General features: G+C 38.8%; 1 protein-coding gene across 6 annotated transcripts in view; it reads left to right on the plus strand.

The window, feature by feature from the left end:
• The window catches only part of helz (helicase with zinc finger), a 276,040-nt gene that overhangs the window by 182,117 nt on the left and 74,381 nt on the right, over window positions 1-19,542 (plus strand). For 5 of the 6 annotated variants that reach the window (XM_043715064.2, XM_043715066.2, XM_043715067.2 and 2 more), the window contains 3 exons: window positions 101-314; window positions 13,559-13,610; window positions 15,549-15,733. In XM_043715064.2, coding sequence (XP_043570999.2) covers window positions 101-314; window positions 13,559-13,610; window positions 15,549-15,733 — 451 coding nt within the window. The remainder of the gene's footprint in view (window positions 1-100; window positions 315-13,558; window positions 13,611-15,548; window positions 15,734-19,542) is intronic. The other variant, XM_043715069.2, reaches the window with a different exon arrangement.

Genomic DNA, 19,542 nt, shown 5'->3' on the forward strand with positions numbered 1-19,542 from the left:
ACTTTCTATACCTGGTTTAAAAATGCATTTCTTGATAATCTGAGCTGTTGCAAGTTGAGGCTGAACTTCATTTTAATCTCCCTCTTGCTGTCTCTTCAAGGAAATTCTGGGAAAGCTTCATTGATATCTGTCACGAGAACAACAGTCTCCATGGCATCACATTTGAGCAAATCAAGGCACAGCTGGAGGCACTTGAGTTGAAGAAGACATATGTCCTTAATCCTCTAGCTCCAGAATTCATCCCAAGAGCTCTCCGACTTCAGCAGCCAGCAAATCCTAACAAACAACAACAGCAGCAGCCATCTCCACCTAAGGTACAGTAACCCTTTCTAAAAATGTTTCTTCTTGACTTCTGAGTTCAAGCTAAGAGTACACATTCTATTTAAATGCTTGCTTAAATTGAAACCGCTGATATCTGTAAACGTATTTGAATTCCTAGTGACACAGACTGATATGTAATGTCACAATGTGACAGCATACAGCTTCTTTCCACATACATGGTTTAGCAATTTTCCTATCCCAACCCTCCAAATGAGATATTTTCCTAGAGGCAGAAGAAAGTGGAGGCCATGTCAGTTCAACCATCACGTAATAATCAATTCTAAAGGAGAAAGTTGTTTTTTTTTAAGTAAACGTGATTGGAAATGAACTAACTCGCTATAATGAGCACATCTTATCAATAAAGAATATTTAAATTTGATTTGGCTGAACTTCCATGGACATAGAATACAATTTTGCAAGTTCTTTGTGTCTGCTGCCACAAACCTATCACAATTCTGATAGCCTGAGCTTTTCATTTCTAATAACTTTTTCTGTCCAAACTCTCCTGGCTTAGAATTTGTATAGCCATGAACTAAAAACTTGATTCTCTTACTCCCGAAAACTCCTCTCCCTTCTGAACTGAGACCTCAAACTTGTGTTATGACACTGAAGCTAAACTAATGGCTTTCTGGTCTATTGTAAATTCCACTGTACAAGCATTCCATCCATTTAACATTGGCTTTGTTCTTCCAAGCGTTTGACTACAGTCAGATGCTTTCTCAATTGATGCAGTTAGCTTACTATTCCAAATGACTTTCAAATCTGTTTCATAAGAGAACTTCACAGAATTGACCCAAATTCTTCTGTCTCTATTTAAAATCTAAATACCATATATAACTTTCATCACAATGCAAGTCATTGTTTAAGCATAAAGGCTTACTTAAAGATTTTCTAGTACCAATAATACCAAGAGAGTATTAACAATCCAGAGAAATGACACTACTGACTTTCATATAAAATGCTTAAAATTGAATAATGCAATACAGTTTACTTTGCATCTTTTAGCTGATTGTAGATGCATCTTTGAAATCACTCCAAATATTTATGAATCTCACTAGTTATTTTTAACTCATCATGATGCTTTCTTCTCTTTCTGTCTTGAGCTATTAAAATTTAATTGACTAAACAGGATTTTACAGCGATGTAAGTTTGGGCCCTTTAGATTAAGTTTTAACTGTTGAGAAGATGCATTGTTTTGCAGTTATGATATCTGGATTTGTTAGCATGGCACTGTAGGCAACTGAGAATTCACACATTGTTCACCTTATCCATGTTGTGACTGTTGAAGTATGAGGCTGCAAACTCAATTGATTTACTCTAATACAGAGTTAATCAAAGTAATATTCAGGACAGCGCAAGCCTGGTAGTATTATTGTTAGACAATTAATGCTGCGACCCAGTTAAATTCTGGTGACCCAGGTTTGAATCCTGCCATTGCATATGGTGGACATTGAATTCAATAAAAATCTGGACTCAAATGTTATGATGACCATGAAACCATTGTCAATTGTCAGAAAAATCCTTCTGGCTCATAAGTGGGAAAGAAACTGCCACCTTTACCTGATGCGGCCTACATGTGACCGCAGAACCACAACAATGTGGTTGATTCTTAACTGCCATCTCTGTAATTAGGTCAATAAATGCTGGCGATCCCTCATCCCTGAATGAATTTTTAAAAAGGAAAAACCGAATTATGTAAATTTCAAGTGAGATTAAAGCAAAAAAACTCTTGGGCTTCTGGCAGCATCTGTTGACAGGTTTCTGACTCAATAGCTTCTAAGGACCAGTATATTTGATTCTATGCATTACAGCAATAACTATATTTCAAAATTACTTAAATGACTAAGGAACTTTGGGACATACTAAGTTAATGAAAAGCACTATACATCCACAAGTCTTTTCATTTTATTTATTCTTTTTCTTATTTTGGAGAAGACATTTAATCTGCTAACATTTAAACCTTAACATTGGTTCATTCAACTGTTTGCATGGTGGCATGTACATCGAAACTGTTATAAGAATCCAACGAGGGCTGTTGAAACTATGCTTCTGGAGCTTTATTGAACTCTTAGGTTGCCTGGCAAATTTGTACTTTCATTCTTCACTGCTTTGTTCTATTTTTAATCTCTTAAGCCTGGAGGTTTACACAAAGCTATTGAGTTCATTAGCTGAACTATGTGTAAGCAGTGGTTTGGCCTCAACTCTGTTAACAATATCACTTCAATCTCCAAAATCCTTTTAAATTCAACAGTTAATTTAAAACATCAGTTCAGTTATCCGAATTCTTTCCTTGGATATTTTTAGTTTTTTGTCCGTTCCATACACACTTCACATTCGCCTTAGCAGAAGCCTTTGAACAGTGAGCATCACTTCCTTATTTGCTTGCTGCACCATGTCACTTCAAGATCAGCTTCTTCCAGTTTTTTGATGTGGTTTAGTGGCCACAGGATTTATGATGTGAATTGTGTTTCTTGTTAACCTCTGTGACCAACTTTGTTCTTAATCATGGTTCTGTTCACTGCCTTACTGTGCTTCAGGGTCCAGTGTTTTGAAATTTATCTTTTCCAGACTTGCACCCTTTTTCTCCTATAGATGGTGACTCATTCAATGGTTATTAAACATCTGCTGGTCACCTGTTCAACTCATGATTCTATCAGAAAATGTTTTATTCCTTTATTAGATCTATAAATATAAGACAGTCACTTATAAATCCGGTAAGAACTTCAGAGGTCATTTCTTTACCTAGTGAGTGGTGAGAATGTGATACTTGCTGCCACAGGGACTAGCCGTGAATAAGATTAATGAGAGGCTAAGTACGTGAGGGATCTAGGTATGTAAGGTCAGCAGGTGAATGAAGTGGGATGGGGGGAGTCTCATATGGGTTATCAAAAAAAACACAGACCAGTTGTAGCAATGGTCTGTTTCAATACTGAGGTTTTATATAACAGTTGGAGCTTACAACAGAGTCAGGTGGAAATCCAGATTGGTGACTGAGTAATTACTCAAGACAGAAAAACACAATACCCCAACCCCAAACATTGTGGGGAGGGCCAGTTTTACACAGACGTTGTCTTTGCTGAGATCAATTAATGCAGTATATTCAGTTCCTGAGAGCAAATCCAACATATACAAACTGAAAAATATCATTCCTATAATTGGTAGGTTTGTAGATCATTTATGCCAGTATATCAAATGATGGTTGTTGAAGTTGATGGCCATCTAGAAGGAACAACAATTTTAAACCCTTAAGCTCTGGATTCTAATGTTCTAAACATTAGGACTAAATATTCTAACTTTTAGAATGTAAACTTTAATGTCCACGTGTATGATTGTCTTGAGTTTTCCTTCAATTAAGATGTGTCTCCTCTGTTACACTTGTTGCTTTCAACAGTCTTAATGAATAATTTTTATTTATTCAACAAGCAAAATACTATTTCTTCTATTTCTTTGGTCATCTATTTAAAAAATTAAAAGCTTTTTTAAAACTTTATAGCACAACCAGGACTTGCTAACAATAATCTGCATAATCAACATGTTTCATGAAAGAGTTGGAATTAGAGGCGATTAGGAAAGGTGACCTAACATTGTTAGGGGTGTTTGAAGTTGGAGATTGATTTAAAGCAGTAAAATAAAGACACAATAGGTCAAAGTTGCAAGAACAAAGGATTGATTGGAATGTACAATGTAAGTTATAAAATCCATAAGAGTGGAAGAGGGAAGCCAAATCTGGGAATAGAAATAAGAGTTGGTGGCAAATGAGGAGGCTACATTCTCCTCTTAAAAGTTATTTGCAGAGGTAAATGTGAAGGGCATGTGGGATGAATGAATGGGTGATTTTTATTGTCACATGTATGTTATAGTGTGAAATACAAAACGTGGAGAAAACCTTTCATTCGACATCATGACCTTGTGCCATTTTGATGGATTTAAGAATAAGAGGAAAATGAAAAGAGAAGTCCATCCACGTTTGAGTTCTGAGCCGGCTCAGAGCCACCACCGCTTCGCCTCTGTCTATGCTGGGTATCACTGTTGCCTCACAGCGCCAGGGAATCTGGTTCGATTCCTGCCTCAGGCGACTGTCTGTGTGGCGTTTGCACATTCTCCCTGTGTCTGCGTGGGTTTCCTTCAGGTGCTCCAGTTTCCTCCCACAGTCCAAAGATGTGCAGGTTAGGGTGATTTGGCCATAGGAAATTGCCAGTAGTGTTAGGTGCATTTGTCAGGGGTAAATATTGGGTGGGGGAATGGGTCTGGGTGGGTTACTCTTCAGAGGGTCGGTGTGGGCTTGTTGGGCCGAAGGGCCTGTTTCCACACTGTAGGAAATCAAACCTAATCTGCGCTGGACCGAACTATTGTCAAAGTCACCAATCCTCAGATGCCATGTTTTGCCACTGGACCAATTCACCTCTGCTGCTGCCCGCACTAAACACACCAAAGTCTGAGTTGCATCTCTCACCGCAATCCACCTTGTCAATGTCTCCGAGATGCACTTCTGCCACTGCCAGAACCAACCAACAGTGAAGTCACCGATCCTCAGGTGCCATCTTTCACCAGTGGGCTACATCACAAACATTGCCGCTGCTGATGTAACAGCAGCTGACTCCGGGGTCCAGGGCTTGTTCTCTTTATGTTGGACTCGCCAAACCAAAACATCCAAGGAAAAGATTCAGATGGGAAGCCATTGGAGGTCAGCAAAAGCCACTTTGATTGGCGAAGCAGAATGTGGACAAGAGAATTCTGTCTGAACGTTTGCATAATATGAAGCTTCAGGTGACAATAAGGAGAACATTGAGAATTGAACCAGGAGCTGGTGAAAGCATAGATTAGGACTTTTGGCATAAGTGATGATGGCAAGCATATTCCAATTTCTTGAGTCTCAATTGCAAAATTTCAGTTGTGTAGTCTTCAGCACTTTGAAAATTCAGCCATTATTAATTTCATTCAGAAATCTGAGTTTAAGATTGCCTATCAATTTTATTTCACCTTGAGCACTGCCAAACCTTTATTGCATTGGTGTTCTTTTTCAAACACGTCTGTTAGATATTTGCCTTGGGGTTTGTATCATATGAAAAAGGGAATGATTTTACAGCCTTTTCTGTTACCAGTGTTATCATCCTCTTGAATTGATTCAGCTTTGAAGAATGGAAACCTACATGACAGGTTCTGATGGAAAGATTTCTTTTTTTTACACTTGTATTAAACTTATTATTAATCTGACTTCAGGAAGGAAAATATCAAATGAACAAAGTAATTCTTACACTCTGGTAATTGAACAGATGTGTCTTTTAGGAGCTCAAAAATAGTAATTTTATCTATGTTGTCTTCTACATTGAGTTGCACCATATACAGCTAAATGAAGCATGCTGTTTTAAAATAATAAACATGTGGTCATATTGTATATTGGAGGGTTTGTACTCACTAAGTTAGTGATTTGTTTAAGATATCGATGTGTTTTTCCTTTGAGTGATTGCTGAGTTCCAAAAACGTGAACTGAATTTTAAAAAGTTCCTTCAGTGCACTTAAGGACATTTTAGACTCTCTAAATTTGTAGCTAAGAGAATAAAGTTGTCTGAAACATCCTTTCTGGATAATGCCACTGAGATTACCCTTAACTTCCACGTCTACTAAATTTCAAAGCTTTTACAAATCCAAACATCCATAATTGTGCTCCTGTTTCAGTTGCTGTGTACTACATAGTTATTCACGTTAAAAATGATTAACATGTGAATGCTTCTGTCACACTGGTCTTTAGCTGATCTTTATCTGCAAAGATGAAATGTTATCCAACTTGGCCCTGAATCAGATGGTCACTGGGTTCTCGGGCAGTCTACCACATAGCTAACTCCAGGAAAGAAATGAATATTTTGAGAACAGAAAGTGCTTTTGATATGTTGCAGAATACACTGTCATGCTTTGTGTCACTTCTTTGCAGAGCTTTGTTTGTCTCTTCCAATGAAGTAATCATTGAGTCACTTCCATATAGATTTCTTTCTTGGCAAACACTGACGGATTTAGGATTGACAAAGGATATTAGTTCTGACAGAGGCACTGTTTTGCCCACTGATGCTACAAATACTTCAAATTTAAGGTTGGTCTTTTGTTGTTTGAGGTAAACCTTTATTAACTGAGAGAAGTTCCTTTTTTCCAAAATCAGTAAAGCCAGATGTGCTATATCATAATACATTGCAACTAGCAGGAATTGTGTTTCTACTTCAATTCATTCAGTCAGTGACTGTACTCTGTGGTAGTTTACCCTTAGCAAATTCATCTTTTCTATCTGCCATTGCTTGCAAAGCAGACTTCATTTTGGTTATTACTAAGAATGTTTGTATCTCCATTGCTTTGCAAGGCCCAGTGCATAGCCAGACAAATAACAGTTTGTAAATTCTTGCTGGTGCAATATTATGGGACAACCCACACATCTTTAACGATTAATTCCTATAATAAAATTAATTTCAATACCTACAGCTCCACTTTGTTGCTGTTATTGCATCAGTCTGTCTGTCTATTACTCTTCATTGGTGCTAAAATCATATTATACATAATCTCACTGCTCCTTCCTGCTGTTAATCTCCCAAGCACTTTATCAAAAGGCTTGCAGAAGTTGAAGTAGATTACATCGACGTACCTCGTCACCTCTTTGAAAATTCAATCAATTTGATCGGAATGAGCTCACCTTAATAAAACCATGCTGACTGTTCTTAATCGATCACCAGCTTTCCATGTGCAGATCAATTGTATTCCTCGCAATTGCTTTCGACAGTTTCCACACCACTGAGGTTAGACTGACTGGACTATAGTTTGCTGGTTTATTCCTTGCTCCCATCTTGAATAATGGTACCACGTTGACTGCCCTCCAGTCATCTGACACCTCTCATATGGCCAGAGAGGAATTCAGAATTATTGCCAGCATTCCTGTTATTTCCTCTGTTGCCTCACTTAACAGTCTGTGATCTATTTCATCTGGCCCAAGATGTTTACTACTCAGAACTTCCTCTCTGTCTATGCTAACTTCTTTAAGTGTATCACAATCCTCCTTCCTGATTTCTTTACCTACGTCACCCCTCTTGCCAATGAACACTGATACAAACTATTCATTTAGAGCTCAAACTTCATCTAAATGTTTAATTTCAATAGTTGGAACTGAAACTTGAAATTCAAGCTGCAACATGATATATACTTGGGTGTTTCTAGCTGTTTTTCTAATCAGCCTGTTCAGAGATGTTGTGACGCACTTTTGAAGCGTGTAGGACTTGAACCCAGGACTCCTGGTCAAGTAGGGATGCTATAACTGCATCACAAGAGCCTAACTTGGCTGACAGCTGTTGATTGGATGGAGACTGTCAGCTCATCCCTCAACTGTTCATACTGATGCCAAGAGTTAGGAAATGGACAAGGACGAGGAGCTTGTGATAATGGATTCTTGACAGCTTTGATAGGTTACGGGGGTCAGTTAGCTTGGTTGGCAGCTCGGCCAGTTTGCAATGCAGAGTGATGTCAACAACATAAGTTCAGTACCCACACCAACTGAAGTTACCATGAGGGACTCTCCTTCTCCACTCTCCCCTTATCCACTAGTCATCTCTCTCAGAGAGCAGCCATAGCCGTAGGTTATGATTTAGGTGTAGGAGGAAAACTCATAGCCTATAGGAAGGATGTTGTGAAACATGAAAGTGTTCAGAAAAGACTTACAAGGCTTTTGCCAGTGTGGGAGGGTTTGAGCTATAAGGAGAGACTGAATAGGCTGGGGCTGTTTTCCCTGAAACGTCTTGAGTCTGAGAGGGTGACCTTATAGAGGTTTATAAAATCATGAGGGGCATGAATAGGGTAAATAGACAAGGTCTTTTCCCCAGAGTGGGGAAGTCCAGAACTAGAGGCCATAGGTTTAAGCTGAGCAGGGAAGGATATGAAAGGGTCCTAAAGGGCAGCTTTTTCACACATTGTGTGGTGTGTGTGTGTGGTGTGTGTGTGTGGTGTGTGTGGTGTGTGGTGTGTGTGTGTGTGTGTGTGTGTGTGTGTGTTATGAACTGTCAGAGGAAGTGGTGGAAGCTGGTATGATTACAGTATTTTAAAAGGCATCTGGATGGATATAAGAATAGAAAGTGCTTAGAGGGATCTGGGCCAAATGCTGGAAAATGGGACTAGATTTATATAGGATATCAGGTTGACATGGACGAGTTGGACCAGAGGGCCTGTTTCCATGCTATGCTGTTTATCTGTATGACTCTATGTTTAATTGGCTTTAAACGCATATGCAAATACAGTCTGTAGAGGTGAATAAAGGATGAGAGCTCAAGAAAATATTTGGCATGTCATGTGTCTCAGAGACTTGAAGGAGTTGATTAGATTAAATTCCCTACAGTGTGGAACCAGGCCCTTCGGCCCAACAAATCCACACCGACCCTGAAAAGAGTAACCCACCCAGACCCATTTCTCTCTGACTAATGCACCTAGTACTATGGGCAGTTTAGCATGGCCAATTCACCTGACCTACACATCTTTGGACTGTGGGAAGAAACCGGAGCACCCGGAGGAAACCCATGCAGACACGGGGAGAATGTGCAAATTCCACACAGTCGCCCCGAGGCTGGAATTGAACCTGGGACTCTTGTGCTGTGAGGCAACAGTGCTAACCACTGAGCCACCGTGCTGCCCCAGAGTTGAAGAAAGACAAGAAGAAATGGGACACAATTGTTACTTATAAAGGGATTGACTTAAGTAAACTTCTCTAGAGTTGTTTCAGGTGCTGTGAAATTAGTGGAAACAGAGATTACCAAATCGATGAATGAAATGGCAGTTCAAGAGCTCAAAGAAGAAAGGAAAGTAAATGATGTGATGATAGACAGTACAGGAAATTTAAGGGTGGATTTTTGGATGTGAAATATTGATGAACAGTTTTGAAGGTTTAGCACTGGAACGGTGTCAGCTCCCACAAGGACCAGAAGGACTAATTCAGTATCTGAAGTGGATTGGGATGGTGAGGAGGAGGGTGTAGTCAGTTGTCTGTGACAGAGATTAGTTCTGTTGAGGTATGATTACCAAATGGAGATGGAAAAGCAATTTCAAAGTGATAACAGTGTAGTGTAAGACAGTGGGACGTTGTAATCAGAGTGGAAGAGGAAGTTGTGAAAGTAACAGGCACCTATGTGGAGAAGTTTTGTCTTCCTGATCTAGGAACAGCCGTGAGTTCTTTGGTCCTGTCCCTTCATCCTCAAATACAATCTGAATGGGGATGGGGGGATGTTTATAGTTTGCTATGGAAAAGGGAAGCCTCATGTTGCCTCCACCCTGCAGGATTAGTTTATGCATAAGTATGCATACTGAGTTAAAGTGCAGTGGTCAGTACAGTAGTTGTGGGACCATCCCATAAACAACAATAGGAATAACTCGACAGCTGTTTCCAATGGCACAAATTAGGAGAGGTATGCTATGACATTGGGAGAGTATTCGAGCAGATTGACAGAAGTTCACCAGAGTAGAGCAAGTTTATTAGTACCCGTCAGTACTGTTAACCTAGATTAGGATCTCAGACTCTGAGCATTGGACTTCTTGATCAACTGACTCAGGAACTACAAATAATCAGCTGTTTTGAGCAGGTATAAATTCTGGCAGATAAATGTAGACACCATCATTTAAAAAGGAATGTTCTACAAGTTAGATATTCCGTTGTTCTCTGATTTGTGGTACACAGGACATTAGAGCTGAAAATGTGTTGCTGGAAAAGCACAGCAGGTCAGGCAGCATCCAAGGATGCTTCCTTGGATGCTGCCTGACCTGCGCTTTTCCAGCAACACATTTTCAGCTCTGATCTCCAGCATCTGCAGTCCTCACTTTCTCCTACACAGGACATTAGACCATCAATTGCAAGGTTTTCAAAATACACTTACTTTGTTACTACTGTTTGTACTAAACATTTGAGCCTTTTTTCAATGTCAAAACCAATTTATCTTTCTACACTTAAACACTGTTGAGATGCCCTCTTCGTTTATCCCAATTTGACCTTGTTAATATGTTACTGAGAGTGAAATTGTTTGAGACAGATTTAAAATTTTGTTCTTAAATATTTTGCCCTTGGAATGAATGCAAAAGGCCAAAGGGTTTCAGTTTTCTGCTGTGGAAGCCGAAAAAGTGAGAGAAGTTTGATTTAAACTGTAGATTCCTACGTTCGGTGGAAATTATGGGTAGTCATCTTGGTTAATGATCCTAAGAATGTTAATTTTAACTGCGTGGATTTCACAGACATCTGTTATGAGTAGTGATTTGGTAAGTATTAACTTTTGAGCATTACCATGTTTAATTTATTTAATAGAACCTTCCCTAATCAAAACAGTTAAAATAATAAATTGCCTTACACATTGTCTGGGACATTCTAAAGTACTTTACAGCCAATTAAGTATTTGAAGTATAATCAATGCTGTAAATGTAGAGAATGTGCAGTTGACTTGTACTCAACAAGCTTCCAAAAGCAGCGGCGGGATAGATGACCAGGCAACCTGTTTTATTGGTGTTGATTGACCCATAAATATTGGCCAGGAATGCTGGGAGGAAATAACCATATTTTCTTCCTTTAATGTCCATCTTGAAGACAGGGGTCTCCACTTAGATGCCACACTTGACTATGGTAGCTCCACCAGTGCAGGATTCATTCAGTCTCTGGAATAAGACTTGATCTCACTGTCATCTTATAAGAGGCAAGAGTGCTTTCAATATCCGAAGGCAATTCTGTCATAACCTTCGATCCCTGTCTTGTGCAGTTTGTTCAGTTTAAAATAGAGTAAGTTTTAGCGCTGGCTAGAAAGGTTGATTTAAAAATAGGCTATAATTTCTTCAATCCCGAACATTAGCGATGAACGAAAGGAGTTATAATAGATTTGGGTTTTGTCTTAAATAGAAGGCATTTTTGAATTGCCTTTGATTTACAGCACACCGCTAGGTAGATCCAGCCACCTTGAATTACTTTATGGCTTTAAATGGGAAAAAAAAATGTTTGCGGAGCAGAAAGAGAGATTTGGCATGTGTGCCAGTTCTTAGCTATTGAAGTCCAAAATTGATCCCAGTGCTCCACAATCTGCTCATCATCCTGTCAACTTCTGTATCAAATATTTATTCTATTTTCTTTTCAAAGATGCAATGGCCTCTGCATCAGTCACTTCTTTGGCAAGTGACTCCTTTCTTTTCATGTTCCTACAGCTTCTGTACAAAGAAATCTCCCCTATTCCCTCTCATTCTTTGATAATTTTAAATTTCCAATAGCTTTTATAATCCCATGAGGTGCATTTTAGCATAAACTTGCCTCTTCATGGTAAGTTTTTTAATTAAAGTTGACACCAACTAAAATACTAGAGTACAATATAAGTTATGGGTCTCTTCTCAAGTGCTTTTGTGCAGATGCAACGTTTTCAGAATTGTTATTTCTCCCATATACAATAAATTCCAGTCATCAATGAAAGCTAACTTCAATTCTCATTCTTTACTGCGTAGTAATGCTTACATTGATAATTAGCAAAAAGGCATGACTATGAGCTGATTTGAATTAGAAATAATATTTAGCATTACAGTTACAATTGTTCACTCTAGATTTGTGAGTTAAGGTATTTTGCAATGATGTCACTACTAATTATTTACAACTGAGATTACATATAGTAGAATCATACAGTAGTTTCAACACACGGAGGCCATTCAGCCAGTTCTGTCTGGAAGATTAATTCCCAATACATGCTTTTTTAAAAAGCGCGACACGCTGGCTAGTCAGCAGTCAATATGCCCTTGACCTGTGGCATTGGTCAGCATTGCTGCTTGGCTCTTGGAATATAATTTTCAGCCAGTTGAGATGCGATATCAGTACAGTCTGGGATCCATTGCTGTTTCTTATGTAATCCATTAGCTTAAATGATAAAGTGCGAAAATGTCTTTAAGGAATTCAGTTATCTCAGCATCTTGAGAGAAGTTGAAGTAGTACCTGATCTCTATTTTGCAACCAAGCCTACTTAAGCATTTTACTAGCTGAACATTCCACATTTCCAAACTTGCGACATTTCCACGGTGCTATGTTGGGCTGTATTAGGATTATGACATGAAGAAAATATTTAATGAGTTAACATTGCTTTAAGCAGGCAGATAGCACATGTGGAAAGGTCATCAGCCTTGAGCGTTAATTGTCTTTTTGTATAGATGATGCAACTTGAGTATTTCCAGCAGTATCTTTTGTCCAATTTCAAGAATCCACAGTATTTTGCTTTCATTCTAGTGCCAAATAAAGGTGCTTTTATGAATACAAAAAGTACTTTTAATGGCAAGATATCTTTACATCATCCAAATAGCTTTTTGGAACCTGAAGATTAAATGTGACTTGCCAATAAAGTGTAATGGGAACATGTTGAAGGCAGTTTCATAAGTAAGTGCATTTTTCTCCTTAATTTAAATACAGTTCAGACTGTACCTGTTATTTGAAAGATCAAAGACTAATTTAGCTTTTACTCCCTAATGGTTGCAAAACTGCAACTGCAGCTACTCTTTTGATCAGAGAGGTGAATGTCTGAAAAACGAGAGCCAACAACGGGAAAATAAATGGACCTTCTAAAGGTGGTGTCGATTTGTGCCGCTTTCCAAATTTGGATTGTTCATGTTAATATCCAATGCACTTCAATGTTGTGCTGTTTCATCTGACAACTGAAAACAAGCTTTTGAACTTGACATAAAAAAGAAATATCTGCCTTCCCAGGACTTATGAAAGTTGAAGAAGTTAACTATAGATATGTATGCTGGGTAAGAAAGGAGACACTCCCTCAATGAAATGAAGACTATAACCAAGTGCTGAAATAAGGAAAGAATTTAGTCTTGCTACTTGTACACAGCAGTTGTGTTGTAAAGGATACATAACTCAGAAAGAGTGCAGTAAGTTGTTTTCACGTCTTATGTTTGCAGTGGTTCATATATTTTATAGTTGTCAATAAATACTTTGCAAAATTTCCTTTCTTCTAAAGTGAGTTTGATAACATAGCATGAGATTGTATTCAATCCAAATCCTCTAACTAGGTGATTCTTAATTCTCTTTTGTCATACAAATATCCACAACAGAACAAGGAAAGGTAGTGAAAATTCCTGAATTTTTTGAGACAAAATCCTCTGACAGAACTGTTTTGAAATGGTTTTATGAAAATCTCCATTTATAACAGGCACTGAAGTGGACTTTATTATTAACCTCACAATAATCATTATGACCTTGTCATATTATTTGTAGAATAAAGGCCACCACCACAATCAGGGCGACCACTTTCCAACAGATGGATTTGGTAAGTTAGCTTTAAATGGTTATTGTCATTTCATAAAAATAAGGTATAATGACTCCCACTTCCCATTATCATCCTGGGGTTTGGGGGGGTGTGGGGAATTACCATTCACCAGAAACTGAACAGCACCAGTCGTATAAATATTGTGGCTACAAGAGCAAATCTGAAATTAGGAATTCTGCAGCAAATACTCCTAAACTGAGTCTCCCAAACCCTATCCACTCTGCACATGGTCCAAGGTAGGCGTATGATGGATTACACCCTACTTGCCGATAAGTGCAACAAATGCTTGACACCACCCAGGACAAATCGACCTGTTTGATTAGCACCACATCCACAAACATCTATTCCCTCCACACCAATATACCTTAGCAGTGGCCTGTGCCACGAGATGCACTGCAGAAATTCACCAAGGCTTCTTAGATAAACCACAACCTCGATCATCGAAAGCAACAAGGTCAGCAGACATATGGGAATACCAGTCCCTGCAAGTTTCCTCCAAATCACTCGCCATCCTAATTTAGAAATATATATTGCTATTCTTGTGTTGCTGACTTAAAATTCTGGAACTCTTTCTTGCCCAACAGTATTGTTAGTGTACGTACACCAAATGGACTGCAGTTGTTCAAGAAGCATTGCTCACTCACACTTTTTCAAGGAGAAATAGAGATGGGAAAGACTTGCACGCCCAGTCAGCTGAGGCCTACATCCACTGGATGAATTTTTAAAAATCAAAACAAAACTAATTATGACTTGAAGTGCCATAACTGATACTCAAAACCAGAGGATTGGTTTGGTTTCAACAAAGTCGATAAAGTGCAACACTTTGAAAAGTATAGGTCAGACAGCATCCGAGGAGCAAGAGGGTCGATGTTCTGGGAATAACTCTTCATCAGGATATCTTGCTTATCAGATGCTGCCTGACCACCTGTGCTTTTCTAGCACCACATTTTATCGACTCTGACTCCAGCATCTGCAGTCCTCACTATCTCCTAGGCTTCAACAATGTAATAGTTTTAAATCTGAGTGTTAAAATGTTGTCTGATATTGAAAATATCTTGACCTCCATGTATAAAACGTAGGGGTACAGCAGGAACTTTGCTTAAACTGATAGATATAGGTTTCCTATTGTGCTGTCAGTTATTGCAGATCATGATGAGCTGAATGACACAAACACCTATTTTAATATTAACTTCCTGTGTATACCTGGCCTGCTGTTTCAAATATCATAGCAGATATACTTTGCACTTTCAGACTTTGTAAATACAGATAGTGCAATAGATAGGTACACTTTAAGCATGTGAATATTTCCTCCTCTTTCTGCAAGACATTTGTAGTCGAGTTTTGAGAAGATTTGTAGCTCAAGTTGAGGTTCTGGATGTAGGTTTGCTTGCTGAGCTGGTAGGTTTATTTTCAGATGTTTCACATTAACTAGCCACAAAACAACATGACCCTCTCTCACTAGTATCCTTACATACAAATAAGGAAGGACACCACTTCGACTGGGACAGCACATCCATCCTTGAACAAGCCAAACAGAGACATGCACGAGAATTCCTAGAAACATGGCATTCCAACTGGAACTCTAACAACAAACACATTGACTTGGGCCTGATTTACCACCCCCTGAGAAAAAGAACAGGAAATGACATCTCCATATGAGATGACATCACCACAGGAAATGACATCACCAACCATCACCATACATATCAATAAAAAGCAGGAATCATTGGCAGTGCTTCATCCTAAAGTACACTGAAGATGTTACCTAGTGTGGTGATCGAACGTCTGAAACTGAACCTTCCAGCTCAGCAAGCAAATCTACATCAAGAACAGTTGTAGGCAATTACAGTATGTGAAGGCTGGGAAAACAAGACTAAGTTGGATTTTGTGTTTTGCTGACAATCTAGAATTAATTTATTCAAATTTAATGTTTTTCAGTTCAACCTAATCCTACAGTATTAATTGGGAATCCCATCAGAGCATATACTCCACCTCTTGGTCCTCATCCTTCCCTTGGTAAATCTCCAAGCCCTGTCCAACGGATAGATCCTCATACCGGTACTAGCATCCTTTATGTGCCTGCTGTCTATGGTGGAAACATGGTGATGTCTGTGCCTTTGCCAGTAAGTTTGTTTTAAAACCTGAATGGATCAAATGGATTTGTAATCAAAAATGTGAATTATTCTTCTATCTCTTTCTACAATTTTACCTTTTTATATGCTGAATTAATTTCAAACTCTATCAGTTATCAAAACGTTTACTGCAACATTCATAGCTGAATATATTTGTACAGCAATTGTTTGGTTGGGTAAATAGGGTTTGGATGCCTGAACTGAAGATATATTTATAATAAAATGCTGTTTAAAAGTCCAGGCAGTGTTAATCCTTATTTTGGATTCCACACATGTTGGCCTCAAAGATTAACCATTTCTTTGAGCTGAGACTACCAGAAATGCGAAAGGTGGCACATTGTTGAAGATTGCTGTGTAGAGCTGTCAATGGTGCTCTCAGTAGAAACCAGTACCGTTGAAGTTTGATTCCTCACTAAGAAGGGATGAGATGTGAAGCCTGAGGATTAATGTGGAAAGCATGCTTTATGACAGACATGAGGATGGATTGAATTGAGAAATATGCCCAAGTGAATTTCTGAGAAGTGCATTTCAAGTTGAAACGTGAAATGATTTGGATGGAAATCAATTGTACAGTTACCTATTGAGTTGGCCTGTCATACTATGTTTTCAATTTTGTTGATTTTTTTTAAAAAAGGACCTCATAAGTAGATTATTCAAATCGGCTCTCACCTGTCCTCTAAAATGTTGCCATCTACTGAAGGGATTTAAGTGAGACAATTTACCCTGGCATGCCCCATAGCTTCAGTTGTAAAATACATTTACAATTGGCCCAAAGCTTAACAATTTTAGATTGGAGTAAGTTCCAGATGTTTTCATTGACAGCGTGTCAAATGTCAACTCTCTACTTTAACCAGTATTTATAGATTCTCTCATAAGGTGCCATTCAAGAGTTACTTTTATTTATTCCTGAGCTGAAGACATTGCCAGTTGGCCAGAATTTATTGCCTGGCTCTTATTGCCTTTGAGAAGGTGGTGTGAGCTACCTTTTAGAACCATTTGGTGAAGGTACCCACAATGCCATTAAGAAGGGAATTCCAAGGTTTTGATGCAGCAACAGTAAAAAAAGCATAGATTATATTTCCAAGTCAAGGTGACAGTGGTTTGGAGGGGAAATATGGTGATGTTCCTAAGACGGTAGAGTTTGTGGGTTTAGAATGTACTATCTAAGGTGCTTTAGTGACTTTCTGTAATGTACCTCCTCGATGGTGTACGTTGCTGCTGGAGGGAGTGAATATTTGTAAATATGGTGCTGTTTTGTACTGGATGATGTCAAGCTGCCAGAGTGTTGGTGGAGTTGTACTTATCCAGACAAGTAGGAAGCACGCCACCGCACACCTAATTTGTACCTGGTTTTGGAAAGTCAGGAAGTGAGTTTCTCACTGCAGTATTCTGACTGGTCTTGTTGCCAGATTTAACCATTGAACTAGGCTCACGGCCTGAATACTTGGTTATGATGGAGGGGGGGGGATATGTCATGCCAAGAGTTAGCAGAATTGTACTCGACACAATCTGCAGTTGCACATAGCACCTCATGGATTGATCTTGATTTTTCCCCCGAATGTATATCACTGTGCCAGCACCTCAGCTGGGTCTGTCTTGCATGACAAGACATAACCAGGGATATAAATGGTGGTGTCTAGGATATTGTATGTGAAGTACAATTCCGTGAGTATGACTGTCAGCCACTAGCTCCCCTGTGCTGGTAAGGAGAACTTTGCAAGATCCACAGAACTGAATTTACCATTGTCATTTCTGGTGGCGAGGTTAATGCCGGTCAATATCATTTCTAATTTGGGACTTTTCATTGGCTTGGATGACAATTGGATCGCTTGCTAATCCATTGCAGAATCAAACATATTGCTGTGGGTCTGGAGTCATTTGTAGGCCGGACCAGGTAAGAACAGCAGTTTCTTTCCCTAACAGACATTAGTGAATCAGATGGAGTTTCAAAGCAATCAACAATGATTTTATTGTGGCCATTCAACTTTTATTTACTGGTTGTTTTTGCATTTAATTTTGACCATCTGCCAAGGTCATATTCAAATCAGTGTCCCCAGATCTGAGTCTGGATCAGTGTTCCTCTGCTTGTGCATCTGTGTGCACAACCGCTTCAAGGGTCCACACTTGACCATGAGTGTGCCAATATTATTTGCAGCATTCACTTCCAGTTCCAGAGATCACTAGGTTTAGAAGTCAATGTAGAAGAAAGAAAAATTATTGGGAACATTGTCCTGGATTACTAATCCAATGACTATACCAGTACACCGTTGCTAAGTAAGAGTTCATGGTGTAAATGGTAACAATAACAAGGATGGAGGATTGGTAGGCTAATAGAAAGCAGAGAGTGGCACAAGTGTGTCACTTTGCTGGCTAGATCTAATGGATGGTGTACCACAGGGGTCAATGTTGGATTCTCCATTATTTAAAATCCATGTACATGTGTGGATTAAAGGAATGATTGTACATTTGACGAGTTTGCTGATGAAACAAAGACAAATAGAGAAACACGTTGTGAAGAGGGTATAAGATGTAAGAATGTAAATAGGTCAGTGGATAACAATCTGGCATCTTGAGTATAATATGGGAATGTGAACTTGTCCACTTTCAGAAGAGTAGAAAAGGAGCATATTAATTAAATGAAGAAAGTGCAGAGTTCTGAGATACAGAAAGTGATTATGAAGGTGAATGGAATTTATTGCAAGCGCAGTAGGGTACTAAGATGTGTGCTACAGTTATGTAAAGCATTGCTGATACCATATCTCTAGCACCATATGCACTTTTGGTCTCCTTACTTATAAAAGGATGTAAATGAATTAGAAGCAGTTCAGAAAATGTTAGCTCAACAGAATCCTGGAAATGTGGTGGATGTTGTCATCTTATGAGAAAAGATTGGATAGGCTAGGTCGGATCTGTTGGAGGTTACAATAATGAGAGGTGATCTTATTGAAGTATTTAAGATCATGAGGATGCTGGACAGTGTGATTGCTAAAAGATTGTTTACTCTGGTGAGGCAGACTAGAAAAAGAGGACAAAGTTTGAAACGGCTTGTCACCCACTAAAAATGGAAATGAGTTTTTTTTTCTCTGGGGGTCATGAGTTATTTAAATCATCTTTCCTGGAGAGCAGTGAAGGTGGGATCATTCAGTACTTTGAAGGTAGAGATAGGTAGATTCTTGACTAAGAAGTCATAATTTATCTGGGCTCAGCAGGAATATGGTTTTGATGCCTCAGTTGGATCAACCATGATCTTACTGAATTGTAGAGCAGGTTAGAGGGGCCAAATGGCCAAATTCCTATTCCTAATCCATATGTTAGAAAAAAAATTGATTTGGAATTGAGTTTGTTTTATGGTGGTTTGTTTGCTGAATTGCATCAACATGAGTTAATTTAAAACTGGGCAATAATTACCTTGTCACTGTTGCGTATTGTCACTGGGGATAGAATTGTCATTTTTTTTTGTACCCAGTGACACTTCTCAATAAGAATGGCAAGGTTTGCTGTAGTTAAAAATGCTGTGCTTGGGCCCAACCGAATTCCCAGGTTTCCTTCTCCGCAAGTGTTAAACTTTAATTTTCTATGTTCGTTCTGATTCCTGAATGTCAAATATCCAAATAATGGAAGTACTTAATGGTGGTTTAGTGCATTCCACTCATATCTGTGAACTGGATTGCAGCAGTGGAACACATTTCAGTTAAGATCTATGATCATAAGAGCCAACAGTCCTTTCCCAAGCCTTCATTGGCATTGTCTTGGCTTTCTGAAATGTAAGTTCCAATGAAGTATTTACATAGTAATTTAAA

Source organism: Chiloscyllium plagiosum, unplaced genomic scaffold (genome assembly GCF_037043375.1).
Source record: "Chiloscyllium plagiosum isolate Xiang-an unplaced genomic scaffold, Cpla_swu_hap1 HiC_scaffold_25, whole genome shotgun sequence".
Lineage (NCBI taxonomy): Eukaryota > Metazoa > Chordata > Chondrichthyes > Orectolobiformes > Hemiscylliidae > Chiloscyllium > Chiloscyllium plagiosum.